Source organism: Lagenorhynchus albirostris, chromosome 1 (assembly GCF_949774975.1).
Source record: "Lagenorhynchus albirostris chromosome 1, mLagAlb1.1, whole genome shotgun sequence".
NCBI classification, from domain to species: domain Eukaryota; kingdom Metazoa; phylum Chordata; class Mammalia; order Artiodactyla; family Delphinidae; genus Lagenorhynchus; species Lagenorhynchus albirostris.
In genome coordinates, this window is record NC_083095.1 from 31,207,350 (window position 1) to 31,229,354 (window position 22,005).

At 35.6% G+C, this 22,005-nt stretch overlaps 1 protein-coding gene across 2 annotated transcripts in view; it reads right to left on the reverse strand.

Moving 5' to 3' along the window:
* Positions 1–22,005, reverse strand: part of PCNX1 (pecanex 1) — a 167,675-nt gene that overhangs the window by 23,326 nt on the left and 122,344 nt on the right. For both annotated transcript variants that reach the window (XM_060140068.1, XM_060140077.1), the window contains 8 exons: positions 20,577–20,718; positions 19,725–19,902; positions 17,060–17,168; positions 16,108–16,237; positions 13,057–13,115; positions 11,075–11,290; positions 5,470–5,723; positions 3,224–3,454 (listed from right to left, as the gene is read on the reverse strand). In XM_060140068.1, coding sequence (XP_059996051.1) covers positions 3,224–3,454; positions 5,470–5,723; positions 11,075–11,290; positions 13,057–13,115; positions 16,108–16,237; positions 17,060–17,168; positions 19,725–19,902; positions 20,577–20,718 — 1,319 coding nt within the window. The remainder of the gene's footprint in view (positions 1–3,223; positions 3,455–5,469; positions 5,724–11,074; positions 11,291–13,056; positions 13,116–16,107; positions 16,238–17,059; positions 17,169–19,724; positions 19,903–20,576; positions 20,719–22,005) is intronic.

Below are 22,005 nucleotides of genomic sequence, written 5' to 3' on the forward strand. Positions count from 1 at the left end.
TCAATGAACTCCAAGAACAAGAAACATTAAGAAGACAGCACCAAGGTACATCATAATTAAGCTGCTTGAGACTTCCCTGGTGGTCTAATGGCTAAGACTCCACGCTCCCAATGCAGGCGGCCCAGGTTCGATCCCTAGTCAGGGGATCTAGTCCCACACGCTGCAACTAAGAGTTCGCATGCTGCAATGAAGATGCAGCGTGCAGCAACTAAGACCCAGGATAACCAAATAAATAAGTAAATTGCTTAAAACTGGTGAAGAAGAGGAAATCTTAAAAGCAGCCAGCAAAAAGAAGACATCATTATGTGGTACATACAGGCATACATTGTTTTATTATGTTTTGCATATACTGTGGGGTTTTTTTTGGTTTTTTTACAACTTGAAGGGTTGTGGCAATGTTGTTTTCAGCAAGTCTATTGGCACCATTTTTTCCAACGGTATCTGCTCACTTTTATGCCTCTGGGTCACATTTTGGTAATTCTCAAAATATTTCAAACCGTCCACCAGCAAAAAGATTATGATTTACTGAAGGCTCAGATGATGGCTAGCATTTTTTAGCAATAATGTATTTTGAAATTAAGTAATGTACATGGTTACAGTTTTAGACGTAATGCTATTGCACACTTAGTATAATTCATAACATTTACAATTGGGAAAAAACCCAATTCGTGTTGACTCGCTTTTACTGTGATACTCGCTTTACTGTGGTGGTCTGGAACAGAACCTGCAATATCTCTGAGGTGCGCCTTTATTATTTGTCAGAAACCATGCAAGCCAGAAGGCAGTGTGGCCACATCGTTAATGTACTGAGAGAAAAAATAATTGGTTCAACCCTGGTAGCTCTCTTTTGTCACTGTTGGAGAAGACATGTGTCTTACATCCTCAAATGCATTAGAAATTCTCACAAAGACTTCTTGCTAATACTAACAACAATGGTGAAAGAAATATCCTGTCATTTAACAAGCAGGAAGCAAAGTCAAGCTGAGACGAATCTTTCCAATTTAGCATTCCAGGTAGTTTTAATGCAGTTAATCCAGGGCTAAACTTACAAAAACATTATTTCAAGCTCTTCAGAAGACAGGTACAGCTATTATATGAAAGATTATTTCCTCCTAGAATACATATAATAAGAGGAGGAAAGAATGACTTTTTTATTTCTGTGTAATATGCAAGTTAGAAAACTATCTTGGAAGGAAATTAAGGGGAAAAAAGTCTGGAGACGACTTTATTAACATTCAGGTGAGGGTACCAGAATTTGGAGTCAGCAAATCTTTCTGGTTTAATTAACTTCCTTCCCTAGGAAGAGGTTATTCTGGGAATGGTGATTCAGAAAACAGAATTCATGGTTTTAAGGAGGTAGGGATAATCTTGTTCAATTTAAAAAGCTGGAGAATGAAGGGATTATTTTAATTTTCCTGACAATTTTCTTCTAGAGGGGACTACAAGAGTAGAATATAAGCCAGACTGATCTAGTGATAATAAGCTCTCTGAAGAGACTGGGGATACCCAAGTTTGGAGGTAAACCTTTTGAATATGACTTATTAGCAATTAAGAGGATGACTCCCTTGAGGTACATCCGTGACCTCAGCAATAATTTCTAAGAGATTATTTATTCCTTAAAGTTAGGAAGGATGGAGCCTGTTCCTGAGTCGGTAGACTGAGTTCCTAGCCTAGGTGACGATGGTTAAACCAAACAAAAGTAACCAATATAGTCTAAGCCGGAGAAAGGCTATTAGAATAATATGGTCACTCCAACCGTCCCCCACCTCCCCCTCCCCCGCCAAGAAATAAGTCCAAGGATTTGAGAACAGTGTGCAAAGCATTCTAAGTATATTTCATTTATGGAAAAAAAATAAACTGCTTGTTATGTGTTTGAAAGAAGAGAAGATTAGCTTTGAGGGCCTCCATTTCCAGACATCGTCTGCTGGTCCTCTTTCTGAGCTCTTACAAGGTTATTTTATTCTATCTTTTATTCCTTTCTTAAAAATACGCTACTCTGCTCAGTATCTACTGTGCATCCAGTACAAAAGCTCAAAGGCCACTGTTCAAAGAGGAATTACAAGGATGCTCCCTTTCTTATGAAGTAAGAGAAACAGGCTGATTATGATGGGGTGCCTTACTCTAATTGAGTATCTGTGAAGGAAAGACTAAACTAGGTGCTACATCTAAAGACAGTCAGTGTGTACAGCCCAGACCATGATAAAGGCACTGGTTGTCAAAGTGGTTCACTCTGCTCCATGGTACAGAGTAATCCTGTACATAGGATGCTGGTGGTTCAACTACACAAGACTTCGCACTCTGCCTTGGTACTGTGGTTACGGTCCCTGGGGTCTAACCAGGGGAGCAACACTGCCACAAGAGCCATGGGACCTAGGAGGAAAGCTGTAGTTGCTGAAGTCTGCAACTCAGCTTCCCTTTAGGATAAGACAAGTTATCCTGGAGTGCGGATTACGAACCCCTTGCATTATAATCACCCAGCATGACACACATCTTGGGTCCCCAGCCTAGACCTACAGAATAAGAATCTCACAGGCAAGGCCCATGAATCTGCATTTTTACACATTCCTGTATCATTTTTACCCATGTTAACATTTTAAAGTCAGTAGTCTAGATGAACATTGTCCAGTATGGTAGCCACTAGCCTAAATTTAATTGATTTAAATTTAAATCAATTAAAATTAAATTTAAAAATTCATTTCCTTAGTCATACTGGCTACATTTCAAGTGTCTCATAATCTACCATATGTGGTGGGTTAGTAATTACCATACTGGAACAACACAGAATGTTTCAATCATTGCAGAAAATTCTATTAGCACTGGATTAGACTTTGGATTTGGGACAAAGATATTAACTTATCCTTAAGTCTGCTGTGTGTGTCTGGGGGCTTGGGGCTGGGGATGCTCCAAAACGCAGTCTTTAAGAAAGTGCTACACGTAATCTACAACCTAAATCTGTGTATATGTACGTACCTGCACAGGGTGGAGGGGTTGCTATTTGGACAGTGAGATTATGACACTGCAGATGAAAGAATGAGAAAGGTCGCTTACTCTAACCTGTTTTGGCAGTTGGTTTGGCCCAATCATAATGAATAGACAGGTTCTCTTACCCAGATAGTTAGAAAGAGGAAAGTCTAGAAAAACTAACCTCATGATAACAAACAGAGGTATTCTTTCCATCTTTGGAAAAACAGATTCAAAGAGTTATAAACGAAATAAACTCTACCTTTGCTCTTCGGGAAGAGCAATACTCTATCCAGTTGAGGTAAATCACACAGAAACTCTCCCTGGATATGCCTGCAAGTCGATGGTCATAGTCTTCATCAATGTTTGGATTAAACGTTGGGTCCACATCAACGTAATTTCGATCTGCACACAGACGTAGTCCTTCCTGCATCGTCTCATTAGCTAGCCACTCCTCCAGTTTAGAAGAGGTTGTAACATAATAAATGATACCCTAATGAGGAAAAGATAAAAAAACAAAAAACAAAACAAAAAAAACTCAGGCTAAACCACAATCTGAATTAACTGCAAGTCCTCAGTAAATTAATTCCAACTGTTTATACGATAGTAGGAATCAAAAATGTATATTCCAGCTCAATACTGTAAGTATACTATTTTAAGAATGCTACAGTAATACATCTCAGGCCTTCCTGGATTAAAAAAAATTAATACTTTTAAAATCACAACCATAAATTCAAGAAGGCAACTTCAAAACAACTCCAGTCCACTGATTTTAGGATATTCTAAAAACAATTCTGTCTACTGAATTTAGGATCTTTTAAGAGAGATGAAAAATCTTTATTGTGGTGTACTTATTTTGAGAAAATTCTCATAGAAAGCTATTAAACCATCTTGTGATCCTAGGTCAAGTTATAAAAATATAACTAATAAATAAAGCAATAGAAATATACATCTTTAGAGAGAGGAAATTCCACACACAAATGCACACATGTTAAAAAATGTTGTAGGGCTTCCCTGGTGGCGCAGTGGTTGAGAGTCCACCTGCCGATGCAGGGGACACGGGTTCGTGCCCCGGTCCCGGAAGATCCCACATGCCGCGGAGCGGCTGGGCCCGTGAGCCATGGCTGCTGAGCCTGTGCGTCCGGAGCCTGTGCTCCGCAATGGGAGAGGCCACAACAGTGAGAGGTCCCCGTACGGCAAAAAAAAAAAAAAAAAAAGTCGCAAAGTCAATTTCTTTAGCTTCCTGAGGTTGGGTTTAACCAAACATTCAACAGAGGACTCAGGCTTCAACCCAATCAGCACAAATAAGGTGGTACGTAGAGGTAATAACACATGAATCATTAAGATTTAGCATACGTTTTTTCCTCCTGAAAATGTTGGCTTAGCCTGTAAACCCCCAGTCATAACCATGCTGTACTTCTGTAAAATCTTTAGCAAAAACAGAATACCTGTGAAGTAAAGAACTAATCTTGCCCAAAGAGAGGTTTGGCCTTTGCACCTGGGTTCTGGGAGGTAACCTCTAATCCCATGCACTGTCCTGACTGATAAGAGTCTTTATTTACCTGGAGGCTTAGAACCATGAGCTCTAGAGGATCTGGAGACTAAGGCTGGCCATGTGGATGGTCAAACAAGTCTAAATGACTGTGTGTCAAGACAAACTCTGTACACTGAGGCTCAGGCGAGCTTCCGTGGCTGGCAACGCTCTGTAGGTATTCTCTCACATCGTTACTGGGAGAAATAAACATTGTCTACGCAACTCCATTGGGAGAGGACAACTGGAAGTTCAGGCCTTAGTGTCTCTAGACCCTGCCCTATGTGCCTCTTCCCTTGGCAGATTTTAACCTGTATCCTTCCACTGTAATAAATTCTAACCATGAGTATAATGGCTTTGCTGAGTTCTGTGAGTCCTTCTAGCAAATTATTGAACCTGATTGTGGTTTCAGGGTCTTGGGAACCCTGAAATTGCAACTGGTGTCAAATGTGAGGGTGTTTTTGGAGACCTCCCAAATCTTGCAATACTTTCATTCAGTTTGTTGAAAGCAGTGGTTAATAGCAAGGACTCAGGAATCAGACAAGCCTGTGTTTTAAATCCCCAACTCCACTTGCTAGTTAGAGGACTTCGGCGAAGTTAACTTTTGATCCTTAACTTGTTTATATGTAAAACAGGGACGTAATATTCCTTTAGAGAATTAGGTAAGATATACATATCACATATATACATGCGTGTATGTGTGTATTCCTTAACGCAGTGCCTAAAAGATATGCACTACAGATGGTAGCTATTAATATTAACGAACAAATGTAATAAGTTTCACTAAAGAAGGAAATAGCAAGACCTTCACAGGTATAATTTACTGACTGTACTGGATACTACAGAATTTAAATCACTACTTAGAAGCAAAGCACAAGTTAAAAAAACAAACGTGCATGTGTGCGCGCACGTGTGCGTATACGTGTGTCTTTTCCAAGAGCCTCTGATACCAGATCTAAGTAGGCACACTTCCTTACCTTGACATAGTAAGTGGTGAGTACTTTCCGAAGATCAAAGACTTGAAGCATAGAAGCAGCACTATTGTCAGTGATGCTATAACCCTCCAAAATATACTTGGTGACTATCACTTCCCAAGCCAGCCAGCGCTGGCCAAATGCAGCATTAAATGAAAGCACATGAGGAATATGGCCAGGTTCACAACAGCAAAATCCTTCATCTTCCTCAACACCTTCAGTAATGGCCTCCACTTCCCGTTGTTGACAGTAAGTACCTTAGAGAGAGAGAGAAAGCACTTACGACAAAGGGGAAAGAAACATGAGGTGAAAAAAACATGAGGTGGAAAAATGAATGCTTCAAAGACATAAGAAACTTAGAAAAAAGACATTTTATTTATAGCAATTGAGAGGATGCGATTGATCTTCCTTAGACTGTCCATTAACAAACTGCGGCATGCTCCAGGAAAGAGGCGTAGTATATACTCATCGTCTGCAGAATCGTAATGTGCACTAGCACATCCAAGGTTCTGAGAATTTGTGCAATAAAGCAACCTGAATTTTGATTCATTGATTCCCAAATTTTTCAAATTTGGGTTTACAACTGCATTCATATCAAATGAAGACCAAATGAGTCAATGTGCGTCTCACGAAGGTCTGAGTTAACTCAAAACTAGAGGAGTGGAACGAAAACTGAATCATCCCAGGGCACACGATACAGACAGACATGCAGAACTCAAAAGAATCTGGGCTGTATTCTCACCAGCACTGTGTCCATGCTGCAAGCCGAAATAGTATATATACATCCTACTTACTTGGCTATACAACTTGTAATGGTTCACTGTAGTTAAATATATAATTACAATTTTTCTCTGTTGCCAATTCCAACAATAAGTGGATAAGATTACATTATTGGCACTTGAGGCTTATCTGCTGATAAGGCTTATCTGCTAAGTTTCAATTAGGTACCAGGTCTGATTGTTCTGTACTAGCAAACAATTCTTGGAAATTACATTCTTTTATAGATGATAATTATCTAATAGGCATTCTCTGCGTTAGTGTTATTGAAATAAAAATAGAAAATCAGATTAAATATAGAATTAGATACACAGCCATCTATGCCAACAACATACCATCCATCACATTCATGTTAATTTTTATTTCGTCCTGTGGTCTTGCTTCCATTTAATTTGTAAATTCCTTATAGGGCTATAGAGTGACTATGGCTAATTTTATAAAGGCACATATTAAAGTTACATTATAATAAAAGTAAGTGGGACTTCATAATAATTTTTTTCTTTTAAAGAGGATATATACAACATCCATATTTAAAACACCACTTTGAGAGAAAAAAATGCCATGAAATTTAGCCCCGGTTGGTGATGGCGGTGGTGGTGGTATGATGAACGATAAGACTGAGAGGTAAGCTTGGCCAAGCTAATGAGCTGTACTGTCGAGAACTCTAGAGCCTTCAACAATTTTATTATTTCATTTCTTGTTTAATTATGTTGATGAGCCCTTCCAGAATAGTGTTACATAGTGGTGAAAAAACTTTGTCTTGAACTTGACATAAACAGGAATGCATGCTGTGGCTGACCATCACACATGATACTGGCTACAGATACACATATACACTTTTTCCAGAATAAGGATGTTATGTAATTTTATAAAGTACTTTTGAAACCAATAATGAAAATGAAATTTAATCAATTTGCTTTTAATAATTAATTTAAAGAATGAAAAACGGCTGAATTGGTGAGGGATACTTAAAAATAAAAGTACTAAAAAAAAAAAAAGTACTGCTGGTTCCTCCTTACTCTGGGCTCTGAGGATTTTTGTATCTATAGTCATAAACGAATTAAACTATAGTTACTTTTTTAGCCAGTTCAGTCATATTTTTACATCAGTATTACATTGGTTTTGTACAAGAGAGCCTTGAGATATTTTCCTTCCTTATCCATTTGCTAGAATAGATTAGAGAGGGCAGAAGAATTATTCAATTTCTAGAAGAAACTATCTGAGGCTGGGTTTTTTAAACTGTGGCATGAAGTTGGGTCTATTCCTTAGGTTTTATATGTTTTTACTTTATTTTATTCATTTTGTCATCCTTCTGCAAAGTCTGTCAAAGGTTTTTAAAGTAAAGGAAATAACATAACGAGAGCTGTATTTTGTGCAGATGACTCTGGTAGTAGTATACAGAGAAGAGAACAGGCAGGAGTGAATTCAGAGGTTTGACATTTTCTCACAAGAGACAGAATGAGGTCCTTGTTCACAGGAGCAGAACAAACAGAATAACTGAATTAATGTGGGGTGTTTTCACTCTGACATACAAACCCCAAGAATATTTTCTACCCCAACATACCCAGTAATACATTTTGCTTAGAAAATGAAGTCAACAATAAGCACAGGAATATTAATAACCGAAAAAAGAATTTTGAGATTTGGAAAGGGATTCTAGAGAAACCATTACTAATTGTGTCCTGGATTAGCTAGATCCTTCAGTCACTTCATAGTGAATATAACTGGTAAAAATTAATAAAACTAACAATTATGAAAACCAGACACGTTAAAATTAATTTGAGTAAAAACTGAAAGGAATCCAAACAGAATAAAAATGTTTGACCTATAAAGTTTGACCTGAAAAACCACACTTGGTAGAAGTAACATTTAAAAATATATAGAAGTAACATTTACAAACTTGGTAGAAGCTGTAACCAGGAAATTCTGATAGACAAAAAACATGATTGATAACTCAAATATCTGACATAAAATTTACATGGAAAAGAATCTTGAGAATATCAGTAAAATGAAAATGGAAATGAAAACTATGAAGGTATTTAACCAAGATCTATAAAAAACTGATCAAGAAATTTTAGTTAAATGTCACTTAAAACTTAGCATCCACTATGAGAGACAATAAAATCAAAGGAATTAAATTGGCTTAATGGAGTATACATCAGAAAACACATCAAAATGCTCAGCAGATCCAAATATCTGCCTGGCAAAATACTGCCTGACAACACTCTTAATTAATATTTTGAGGAGCAGGCGGTAGATGGAACAGGGACTACCACTGTGAAGGAAAGAAATTAACCAAAGATCACAACAGCATTTGAGCAAGAATATAATCATTCCTCATCAAAGTTCTGCAATGAAGAGGAAGGAGAAAAGACTGTTACTTAGATTACTTAACCAGTCTACAAAATGATCTTTATCATATGCTAGCTGCCGTGATAGGTCCTGGATATACAATAAGTGAAGCAGACAGGACTCCTGCCCTTGAGGAGTTTATAATCTACAGCAAAGGTTTACAAAATACAGCCCTGGGCCAAATCCAAGCTAAGAGTGGTTTTGATATTTTTAAAGGGTTGTTTAAAAGAAAAATCAGAGAAGAACATGCAACAGAGAATGTGTATGGCTCCAAAAGCCTGCACTATTAACTATCTTGGCTCTTCACAGAAAATGTCTGCCAACCCCTGGGCTAGAGAAGAAATAAACTTTAAACAAATAAATAAATATAAAATTAGAACTCTGCTAAGTGCTAAGGAGGTAAAAACAGGGTAATATGAGAGATAATCATGTGGGACAGGTGGTTAGAGACTAAAGCTTCTCTGAGAAAGTGACAGTTAAGCTAATTCTTAAAGATAATTAAGGAATTAGAGGTGGAAGATTGGCAGGAAGAGGGGAGACGTTTGGTACTTTCTGGGCAAAGGGAAGGGCGATAAGGAGGCCTTAGCACAGCTAGGACGCTGAAGGAAGGCCAGTGTGGCTGCAGTGGGCGAGGAGGGTGCTACAAAGTAAGGTGGAGAAGCTGACAGAGGCCAGATCTCACAGCTGTCCACAGGATGTGTTAAGGAATTTGAATTCTATTTTAACTGCAATGGAAAGCCACTGAAAATTTAAAGCATGGAATGGAAAGGACATAACTGAATTTGCCTTTAAAAAAAAAAATCACGATGGCTGAATGAAGAATTACAGGTACGGCCTGCTATTGAAATTCAGCATGAGTTCAGAAAGTAAGGGGGTACTGTGTTCTCAAATTGATTTGAGTTTTGTTTGACAAAGAGTGAGAGTTTGGATGGCAAAGGATTTATCCAAAATTTTACTTGAATCTATTTGGTACCAGAGAGTAAAGTGGGGAGAGTGAAAATCTGGATCCATTTTTGATTTGGACAATTTCTGATCAATACGGTGAAATGAGCAGATAAGAAGGACCCCCTTCCAATTCACACACATAGAAATTCTGGATAAAATAACCTCCCCACAAATACCTGTTAAAAAAGAAAGTTAAAATCAAAAAGCAAAGATGAAATCTTCAGGTGCCAACAATTTAAAAAGAAGGTGAAGTTATAGCAGTGGTATGTGTAGTGGTAAGGGGGTGCTGGCTTTTGGATGAGGACAGATGGATTAAATTTGAACAGCACTGGGTTAAGACCCTGGAAGAGATGGAATTAAGGTCCTGGGCTTCTGACAGAGAGTCAGAAACAAACCATAAGACAAGAATAGGAGATTGTGAAGAAGAGAGAGCGAATGGGTTACAAATAAATTACAAATAAATAACAAACATTAACATTTACTACCTTGAGTTTTACACAAGTAAAATCTTATTTCCAATGAATGGAGTAACTTTAGAAAAGCACTTGCTCCATTAACAAAGATATTATGTAACAAAGGTGCAAACTTTCTGATTCAACACCAGGGTAAAAATAAAGCTATAGGGTACAGGTCTAATTTGATCCTCTATTTAGACAAATGCTTTCTTATTTCCTATTTCAGGTTAAAAACACCTAAGGTACTTCTTAGAATAGACCAAAACACTGCTTGGATGCTTTCTCTAAAAACTCTCAAGTCCAAATGTTGCCTAGATTGGAAACACATGCATTAATAGGACTCCTTCAATTCCTGTAAGACAAGTTTCTATTCCTGCTTACAAGACATTCAACTTACAGAAGTGGATAACATCGAGCTGGTATGTTTCTGAATGCATGATTTTCTGTGTAGAAACAGCTTCATTTGTCAGTATACAAAATTGTTGAAGGCTGGTGGGGGAATAGGGAGTAACTGCTTAATGGGTGTGAGGTTTTATTTGGGGTGATGAAAATGCTTTGGAACTAGACAGAGGTGGTGGTTGCACAAGATCGTGAATGTACTAAATGCCACTAATTTGTTCACTTTAAAATTGTTAATTTGATGTTATGTGAATTTCACCTCAATTTAAAAAAATTGTTGAGGACAAAGGCATGGCAGTTATATGAAAGTAACTTGGTTAGCTAATCTCTGCCTCACAGCATTCTATGCTGCCAGGCATCTAACGAGCATGTGCAGCTGATCACAATAAAAGACTAGCAAGAGGGCAAGCACAGAACAACAGAAATTCACTCTTACCAGGAAAAAACAAGTCTGTTATACACTATTGATACTACCTTTACATACAGAGCATACTGCAAAAATGATTCTTCTCTGAATGTGAAATTTGGAAAAAAACTAATAACTACTCTTTAGCAGCTTTTCTCATTCCAGAATTCCAAATACTAAGGACCTACTTTCATAACTTTTGATTTGAGATGTAGACACATCAAACTTAGATGTCACAGGAGTACGTTATAGAAATGAAAGGTGAATGTCTTACCTCTGAATTCAAGTCCCCGCAGCTGGAAGGTGACCAGCCCATTGCCTATCTCTATAAGGTGTACTAACGCATTGAGGTAGTCAGAGGCAAGAATGAAACAGTCCCCTGTACTGTAGTTTCCCCACCGTCCTAGGTGCAAATCACCACAAAGACTGTGTTGCAGGGATCTGGTTAAATGTTCATAAAAGATGGAATTCAGATTGTTGTCATCTGATCCTATAAGAAGGGATTAAAAAAATGTTAACTTTACCTTAAGTGCCCTTTATAACAACAAACAAGATTGTTAAAAGTATTAAAACTAATTTCCAGTTAGGGTTGTATCTATAGTTCTTTGACAAGGAAGATAATATACCCTTACAAGGGTACCCTGTACCCTTATAATACAGACACCCTTAGAATTTCTATATAAAAATGAAATATGGGATAATGGGAAAAAAATTTTCAAATTAGAGTCAGACGTAACGTAACCTCTCTGAGTCTCTGGTCCCCATCCATAAAATGTGGGAATTGGATTAGGTGAAATCTAAGGTCTTTTCCACCTCTTTAACAGTCCATGATCAAAATTTTCTATCACTGTTCAATAAACTATGCCTTATAATTAAAACCATGCAAGAGAAATGAAAAAGATAAAAGAAATTCAAAACTAGAACAAAAAGACATACTGGTAAAGGAAGTGGGTTAAGTAATACAAGATTTGAACAAATGAGATAGTCCAAAACAAAGAGAAGTTGGTCAAAAAAACTCCGTATACTGAGATGCCTAATATTAGCTAAACAGAAATAAACTGTATACACAGAAACAGCAGTAAAGAACCACCTACAAATTTTAGTCATCCTTTAAGAAAAAAAATTAGGATAAAACATCACCCAATAAATTAGAAAACCATCTTTAGAAGTAACCCATCCAAAGCAATAATCTGTAAATGGGTGCCCAAAGCACAGAATTGAAGAATGGCAAAACGTACTAAACTTAATAATTACTTTAAACTCAGCCTAACTAAACAATAAAATAAAAGGGAAACCCTAGGCTCAAGCTTCAATAAAACAGTTGTATCTAATGCTGTCTGCCCATTACAAAAGTGTGCATGTTAATTCAGGACATGGTCTTTGTGATATGCATCTTCAGCGTCATAATTCCAAGCCCCCTACAAGGACATGCCAGAGCTGAGATGGCCGTTATATCTACCAGAACATGATAATGACAGTCATTAATATCAAATAACTAGTCCTCCTTAATCAAATTTATAATTATGAATCAATCTGATTACTATAATTTAGTTTCTCAAGCAGAGCATTTGAAGTAATCTGCGAGTTAAATGAATACAAATCTTCCAGTGTATCGGGAGCCATATTTCTTTAGTAAATTAATACACTGATATTCTGGTTGATACATTAATCTTTTATGGGTGGGGCAGTGAGATGCACCCTCTCTGTGCCAGATTACTAATAGGTGGGCCGACAAAAAGATGTTTCCCAAAGGACAAAACTAAGAACCAAACTTTAGATAATGGTCACACCACCAAAATGTCACCCACTGAAGCCTTATCTTGAGTGGCTATTTGGCTCCTCTAGATGACATCTCCGTATGTAATAAACTTAATGAAATTAACACTTATCTAACCATTTGGCGAAGCAGGGAAGCAAACATAATAATAAGTTCAGACTGCATACTCTTCAATACACCTCATCAGTTTTACTTTCACTGCGCTCTGCTTTTTTAACCTATGTAAGAACAACCTTTCAATGGAACTTTTTATTCTTATCAGCATTCTTAAAATGTATTTTATAAAAGATGGGTATATAAATTTTAGATATTCTAATTCACGTATACTTTGCTAAAGTAAAACAAAATAAAGCGAAGGATATTTAGTTTTTCAGAAATGCCCTTTGGATTCCACGGAGGATTCCCAATAAGTCGGGAGTGAAATACGTATATGACGAATTCCTTAGACTTGCTTCTTTACTCACAAATAGGGCTATTACCTGGATTTCTATCAAGCTGGGAAGCCAATCTGGTATTTGAATGATCCACTCGTTTTGTGCTAAAAAAGGCAAAATGAAACATCTTTAGTAAGCTTTTTTATATTAAAAAAGTCTAACAATTAAAAGGGAGAAAACTATACAATAAAGATGAAATAAATATTATTGCTTTATAAAAATGAGAAAAATCTACGTGGAACATATTAATAAAGTTCTTTGATAGAACAATTTTAGGGGTAAGGATTTATTTTTTACTCTTCCACCTCCATTATACATAAAGACAAGTTTTTTCTTAACTGATGTTTCACCGAACAGTGTATAGAAAGACACTGAGTTTAATGTAAAAAAATTTTTGATCAGGATGAAAAAATGCATACTGTATACAGTTCCTAAAAATATACAGTGCATGAAACACTCCTTATAAGGGGAAGGCTATTAATGTCCAGAGGTACAGTGTTCTTTAGAACAGTGGTCCCCAAAATGTGGTCCACAGAACCTGAAGCAGGACACTTCAGATCTTGCAGGGAGTTTTCCAAATCAAAACTATTTTCATAATAGTACTGAACTGTTATTCGCTTTTCTTCACTGTGTTGACAACTGCACTGACGGTGCAAAAGCAACGGTGGGTAAGACTGCCGGTGCTTTAACACCAATCAAGGCAGTGGCACCAAACTGTACTATTTTTCACTGCTACCCACGCACAAGAAAAAACAATAAATAAAAATTCAAGTTTCCCTTAAAAATGTCCTTAACGAAGCAATAAAAATAATACTTTGTTAAACTGCAGCCCCTCAGTACAGGTCTTTTTAATATTGTGTGTGGCAAAATACACATAAAGCCCTTCTGCTGCCTTCTGAAGCAGGACGATTAACTGGAGGGAAAGCATGTGTGCAACTGCTTGAACTGTAAGTAGCAGTAGCTGCTTTTTTTTCCATGGAACACCATTTTCACTTGAATAAACTATGACTATTCAGACTTGAGTATTTGACAGACATTTCTCAAGTGAAGAAAGTAAGTCTGACATTTCAAGAAAAATAACTGATAAAGATACCTGTTGCCAATAATAAAAATTCAAGTTTTCAAGCAAAAATTAGAATTTCAGAAAACTTGCATCTACCACCATGCGCTTGATAGCTTCCCAATACTTCAACACTTTTTTGAGATTGGTGGTGATATGAATACATATATTTTTTAATATTGTACCGTGAAATGGGTCAAAATTTGGAAGATCTACATTACTCACTGAGCAGGTATTTTCCAAACAGTAGATAAAGATGTATCAATATTAAGTGTATGCATGGGTAAAAGACCCATTCAAACTATAAGACATATCAGTGAATTCTGATGTAATACAGTTCCAAAAATTCACTGATATGGCTTTAGATTCCACATTGCCACTAATCTTTAAGAAACTACCATTTGTCGAAGGATCCAAGAATATCCACAATTGTCTAAAAAGGCTATTAAAATACTTCTTTCTTTTCAAACTGTATGTCTGTGTGAGGCCAGATTTACTTTATATACTTCAACCAGAACAACACAATGCTACAAGAGACTGAATGCAGAAGCAGATAAGAGAATTCAGCTGTCTTTTATTAAGTCAGACATGAAAGAGATTTACAAAACTATAAAAACAATGACATTCTTCGGATTTTTTTGGTGGAATGGTAAATACAGTTATTCTTCATTAGAAAAATGTTATTTCTATTAACATGTAATAGGTTTATTGTTGTTATTTTTATATTAATTCATTTATAATAGAAAATGAGTTTTGACTTATAATACAATAAATATTGTACAGTATTTATTATAGTAAATAACTATGTAGTAGATAAAACCCCTATCAGCAAAATCTCTTTGGAGACGTCAATAATTTTTAAGATTGTATGTAAAGGGGTTCTGAGATCAAAAAGTTTAAGAACTGCTGACAAAGATGTTATTCTGGGGCTTCCCTGGTGGCACAGTGGTTGAGAGTCCACCTGTCAATGCAGGGGACACGGGTTCGTGCCCCGGTCCGAGAAGATCCAACATGCCGCAGAGAGGCTGGGCTCGTGAGCCATGGCCGCTGAGCCTGCGCGTCCGGAGCCTGTGCTCCGCAATGGGAAAGGCCACAACAGTGAGAGGCCTGCGTACCGCAAAAAAAAAAAAAAAAAAAAAAAAAAAAAGATGTTATTCTGGACTAAGTTTAAGTTGGCCCAGAAGAACAAAAGGGTATAAATAACACTGAAATTCACCAAAAAGAGAAATACTATGTGTGATTTTAGGTAAAAGACCAGAGCAAAAGTTTCACATCCATAAGCCAGTTCATTGTTAAAGATTACCATTTTCACCTATTGTATGTACCTATGTGTGAACGTGTAGAGAGAAAGGCAGTCGTGGAGCTGGCCAGTAGAATTATAAATTAGTACAAGCTCTTTCTGAATCAACATGTTAATACATTTATAAGCCTTTAAAATGTTTAGGCTCCATGATTCAGTAATTCCCCTTTAGATATTTTCTTAAATTAGAAAAAAATTTGGAGATTACATACAAGGATAGTTACTAGGCATCATATTAAACAGCTAACCTAAGGAATTAAGCTTAAATGAAGAAAATACTTTATGTACAAAGATGGTTATTTAAAAACCTATCCTCATGAAAAACTACAAATAACCTATAAAAAGCTTAGCTCTAAAAATAGCTACTTCTTAGAAAACTGTGAGATAACTACTTATGACTGTTATAATGATGTAACAGTGTATATAGCATAAAGTTTCAAAGTATTATTAATGTGGAACAATTCTAAGAAATAACATTAAAAGAAAAAAGACAGAAAAATGAATATATTTAACTAGGACTATGTTTTAAAAATCTTATAAATAGAAAAAAAGGTAGAGAAAATAGAGTATCCTCTGACTCTTCCAATTTTATATAATTTTGAAACTTTAAGAATATAAAATTTTAAATATTTCAATAGAAAAAATGTTAACCATGAATAATTTATAACAATGCTGTCAATAGTTTTTCCTAGTAAAAAAGATAAAAACTGGCTTTCAAGTGTTGTTCTTTACTCACTTATAGTCTCTCTCCCAGAATTTCACAGGTCGAACATATGAAGTGATGAATATTGCACTTCCCAGGAAGGGGTTCAGTGGAGTAGAAAAGAAGGCTGATACGGCAGCCTGAACAAACAACATGGCTGAATCTATGGGAAAACTGGTTAAGGACCTTAACATTCATCTGATTGTGCACGCACGTTCACGCACCTGCACGCACGGCACACACACACACACACATACACACACACCTCACAAACACACTGCAATTACAGCTATTAGAAAAATGAGGTTCATCAGAGGAATACAGAAGAAGGTGTCACTGGACAGTATAAGGGGTAGAAGCACAAAGACACAGCCAGGAAAGTACAGCCTGGCATGATGCTCTGAAGGGAGCCAAATAAATATTTGCTAACATGTGTCTGGTAAAATTCCATGTATCACTCTTGGGTAGAGATGGTTTTAATTTTCCAGAAGATAAAAACTAAAATTTAAAGATACAAAAGTCTGCGTATCAACAACTACAAGGTCACTAACCTTTATGTTTACTTAGAAAGTACCTTTAAGAAAGGATGAGAATAGAAAATTTTGAACGTAAGTTTAATTACAATCATATCAATATGGAAAATGTTTTGAATGCTCATTCATTTATAAATATTTCTAAACACATTTTGTATATACTGAAAATACCTGGACTTTAATACTCACATATATAAACATGAAATTTTTAATCAGCATTACTTAATTATAAAACCTTAATACTTTTCTCATGTTCAGATGATCTGTGGGCCACAGAAGTTAATACAAATTAAACAATCAAAATTGGTATAGGTGTGGGCTCAAAAGACAGTGAATTTTTGATAATTTATCACATAGTAACCTATATTCTATGCCTGTGAAAGGTTATGCCTACAAACCAACATTCTCATCAAGGATATGACTGCCCTTATCAACTTTTATTAGAAGGATACGGGGCACTGCAAAGGGCTGAGCGAAAGCATGGAAAGCAGAACCCCATGTAATTTGCCATGGAGCAATGTAAGTGTATACAAACTGCAATTTATAAAGGAGTTCCCAAAGCTGTAGGAGGAAAACAAAAACAATCAGTAAAAAGCTTACCATCAGATTTTTAAATTAGAAAATGAAAAACTTCTAAAATGATTTTCTTCCAAATAGGGAAATAGCATGGAAATTATTTGCCATTTGCATCAAAGGAAAAGAAATATCACTGCCAAAACACTGAATGTGTTTTTAAGTAAAGACAGTTAACTGACTTACGGATTTGTGTTTTATCAGTTTAAAAATTCTATGCTGTCTATTGGTTCTATTACTACTAACAAGCAAAACCAAAAAAAAAAATATATATATATATATATATATTTTTTATTCTGGCATTTCCCTCAAATTTTAGTGCTTTGTAAAATGAGTAAGTTTTAAATGCAATGTCAAAAGGAATTTGAAAGCAGCCAGGCAGGGGATAAAGTTGTAATTCAGTTGTCACTGTCTGTTTCCTAAGAATTTACTAGTGTGTATTAGGCATCTGTTCATAATCAGAATTGTTATTGCCAATGGAAGCATAATATACATTTTAATCTTATTTCAATTAGGATCTGCTTTGTTGTTGAACATTTCTTCAACACTGAAACAGAACTATTGTGCCCAAGATTGCCTCTGCATGCTAGGCAATGCAAGGCCCCATTCTCAGAACAGATCACAGAATCTTAAAAGCAAGAGGTTCTGACTAATTCAGTGCCATGATTCAGGCACCAAACACCTCACATTTAAATTATTTAGCTGATTTACAAATGAGCTTGTTTAATTTCCAATTTAAAAAAGAAATCACAACTTCAGCCAATCAGAAAATGCAGATGAATCCCTGCACTCTTTGCCATGACTCAAAATTATGCTGGCAACGCTCGGCACTAATGGGATCAGGATGACAGGAAGTAAAAGCATCATGTATACTGTCAGATGCCATCGCAACTGCTTAAAAACAGTGACTCAGAACACTCTTCTGTTTCTAAATGGTAAACAGACTGTACTCAAATTTTGATTGTAATATTAAAGAAAAATGATATGTAATTACATGTTTAAGTAGTTAGTGGGTGAAAATAGCTTTGTATACATTCAGAGCAATTTTTTCTTGAAATATTATTAAGTTGGTGGTACACCTTACAATGATATCTTAAAATAAATATATCTAAAGAGATCCCTTGAATATTACTTGCTTATTATCACTGTTAAGTTCTATGAAGTAACCATATAAAATGCAAACTCCTTGCGGGCAGAGCTTTCTCTGTTTTGTTAACTAATGTAGCCTAAGCATCTAGAATAGTTCTGGAACATGGTACACTCTCAAAAACAATTTGCTTAACAAATGAAAGTATTAAGAGAATCCAAACTAATGTGAGTTAAGTGTAGTGACTATTTCAAGGACTGTTTAGTTTATATTTTACTGCAACTTTCACTTTTTTCCAACCGGTATAAGATTCAATACAATTTCCAATCTAAATATTAAATTTGTGAGAAATCACATGCTTTGTTTATACAGACAATTCTCTGATTAACTTTCTGGCTCCCTCCTTTGATTAATCATGCTCACTAGAAGAGGAAATAAATGATAAAAATGCATACAAATTAGTGATTGAACAAATATAATATTGTGATATTGAGAAGCTATTTAGCATAACATTTAGTACAATATTTAGAAACTATTTCTAAAAGGTTGTTCAGATTAACGGTTTTCATTTCTACTGTCCCCATCCTAGGCCAGACCTCTATCACATCTAAATTACTGTCACAATCTCTTAAGCTGTTCTCCATACCTTTAGGTTCTCTCTTCCCCAATTCATCCCAAATGTGGCTGACCAGGCTAACTTTCCTAAAACTGGGATTTCATTGTGTTTTGTAGCTGCTCATATGCTTCAGCTCTCTGTCACCTATCAAATGGGATAATATATGTCAAAGTCCTTTGTATGTGGTCAGTGTTAACATGAAATCTAAACTATTTAATTTCAAATAATCTGACTACACAACCTATTTCACTTAGAAAGGCAGTGTGGCTCAGCAAGAAGCTTCTTGGAGGCAGAAGATGCAGGCTTTACCATCTCGTTTGTAAAAAGACTACAGGCAACTATCCCATGGGTGATAACAAATTTTAGGAGCATTCTGTAAACATCAGTATATTCTGCAAACAAACTAGCATCTCACTGCTCCCACATGGCCTCACTGCCCTCAGTCTCCACCATCTTCATTCAGTACCAGGTTATTTCCTCCCTCCATCTATGAAGCAGCCTACAGTTTGGTTCAATTATTACCATGTTTGTTTCTAAAATTATTCAAAACCACACCCCCTTTTGGAAGAACCCATATATTTATATACTTATTAGAGTTCCTCTAATGTTTCCATATAATTTAATCTTACCTTCCTAGCCACAGCAAGAAATATATCTTCTATGGATGACAGTGACTGGCATTGTTTAGGGATTCTAATCCTAAATAACTGGTTGACTGAAGAAAGATACTACTTAAAAGATAATGAAGCAAATTGAAAGCAGGCGTAATCCTCACTAAATGGCATATTACTTAGGGAGACACTTTTTACAGATAAAGATGTTTCCTTCAGTGATAAATTACCTTGTTGAAGAGTATGGACATGAAGAACAGATCCAACAGCATGGTCTCTGAAAAAGCTTCATAGTCAATTTTGAAAAAGAGCACAGTAAAGATGACTGTGACATACTGATATGTAGGGCTGCTGAAAGAGGACCGTAGCAGCTTCAGACCAGCAATGGTGATCATTAAAGCACCTAATCTACAATATAAAGAAAGCACATTCATCAACTGATGACTGAAAACGTTAATCTACAAACTTCAGAAAAATCACCATTTCATTTACTAAACTTAGAATATATATATCAAATTTAAACTTCTAAATATTCCTTTTTAAGCATATGTATCATAATTCTTATCCTTTATATAAATAGTCATGTTTAAAAAATAAGTAACACTATTCCAATTCTGACATTTGGTTCTCCAGTTTCTCAGTACTTCTATTGCTTAAACATTAACAGCATTTAGCACATACAAAACATATTAATGCTTACCCAACAACATGTACCTAGTGTAGTGGGTAGGCCTACAGGATGATTGTATAGGCAAGTGAACACCTAAATGGTCTGATTCACACAGTACACAAAAATAATCATCTCCAAAACTTACCATCTAATATTAAAATTAACCTTATTTAATAAATGTCATCTCATAAAATGTTAGTTTACAATGAGATGTCTGGAGTAGTAATATGCCAAGAGCAGAAACAGATGTTCAGAAAAGGGAAGTCAAAGACAAAATTTCACTTGAATTTTTCACACAGTACTTTGCACCAAAGAGACACTCAATGATTACTTGTTACTAGATCAGTAACTTAAGACATTGCTATGACAGACCCCAACAGTCAAACTTAGATAAGAGGAGTACTGTACTTACTCTGTATCCAGTTTTTTTGGACTAGCAATTGTCTCTGCACTGCTACTAAGTTCATTGAGAACAATCAATGGATAGATGATATTCTTCTCCACAAAAAGAAGCCACACATGAAGTTTCTCAAACCACATCACAGTAGCTGCATCTAACAAGGCAATATTAAGTCAAGAAAACCATGTCATCTAATGCATAAAATAGTCTGGTAATGTGATAAGAAAGGAAAATCTTACCACTCAAATTCAGCTGTACTATAAATAATGTAAGTAATCCAGTATGTCAATCAAGAGTCAATTTTATGAATTCTGAGACACATGCAACTTTCCAACTTAGATGTTAAATTTAGATGAGCTGAATTTCATTTTAAACTTTTATTCTTGAAATCTCAGTTTTTAACCATAACTTTTTCTTATTTATGCCTATAACTTTTGGAGAAAAGATTAGTGAAGATTATTAGACTGCCCCTTTCCCCAAGAAGAAATAAATGATCTATTAAATTATCTGTTTTTAAAATCCTTACATACACATACATCTTATAAGACATACATCTCAGAACAGATATGAAAGTATATGTTTTGGATTCACACACTTCATAAGTGTCATTTTCATTGCCAGTAATATTTTCCCAATACTTTAATATTTAATGTCATTGGGGAAAGTGTCTAGGATAAGCTGAAAGATTTAAAATACGGTCCTCCAGCTATCTGAAAATAATGTCAACCACCTCTAGGAAGTTCTCTAATGAATCAGATTTTTCTTTATAGCTACTGCAGTCAACTTTGCTAATGCCTAATACTCTCAATAAGTGAAAAATGTTATGTTGATTCAAAATTTATAAAAATTTAGACTAAATGTTTTGTTAAGATAAAAAACAAACAACATGATCAATGATTTACTTTAATGAAAACTGTTCTTCAAAACAAACCAGATACACCTGCTAACATTCATATATGAAAGCAATTAATCATTAACTATCAAAAATACATCATTCTGAGTTATTTTCCTTATGGTAAGAATAGGCCAGTACAGATTTTTATAGTTTTATGTCATTTTACTACAATCTACACATTAATATTTAATTATCTCCCCAGGATCAAAATAGTGATCAAGATTACAGTACCATGATGACTTAAGCAATTCTGCTAAAAGGCCCAGGAAATACGCTTTGATACTGCAAAGTCAAGTTTGGTATAGAAATCTTTCAAAAGCTTCAGAGTTCTCTAAAGAAGTTAATTCATCTCCAAACAGTTGAGAAATTTACTCTCTATAGTAACTCATTAACTAAAGAGAAAGTCTGAGGAAAAAACATTGGCTTGTTTAATCACTGGTATATAATAATGATGACACAGGTATTAACTTTTATTATATCCCTAAAATGAGGAAGTATATTATAGGTCATGGAACCAATGAACCAGACTGATTACTTATAACAGAA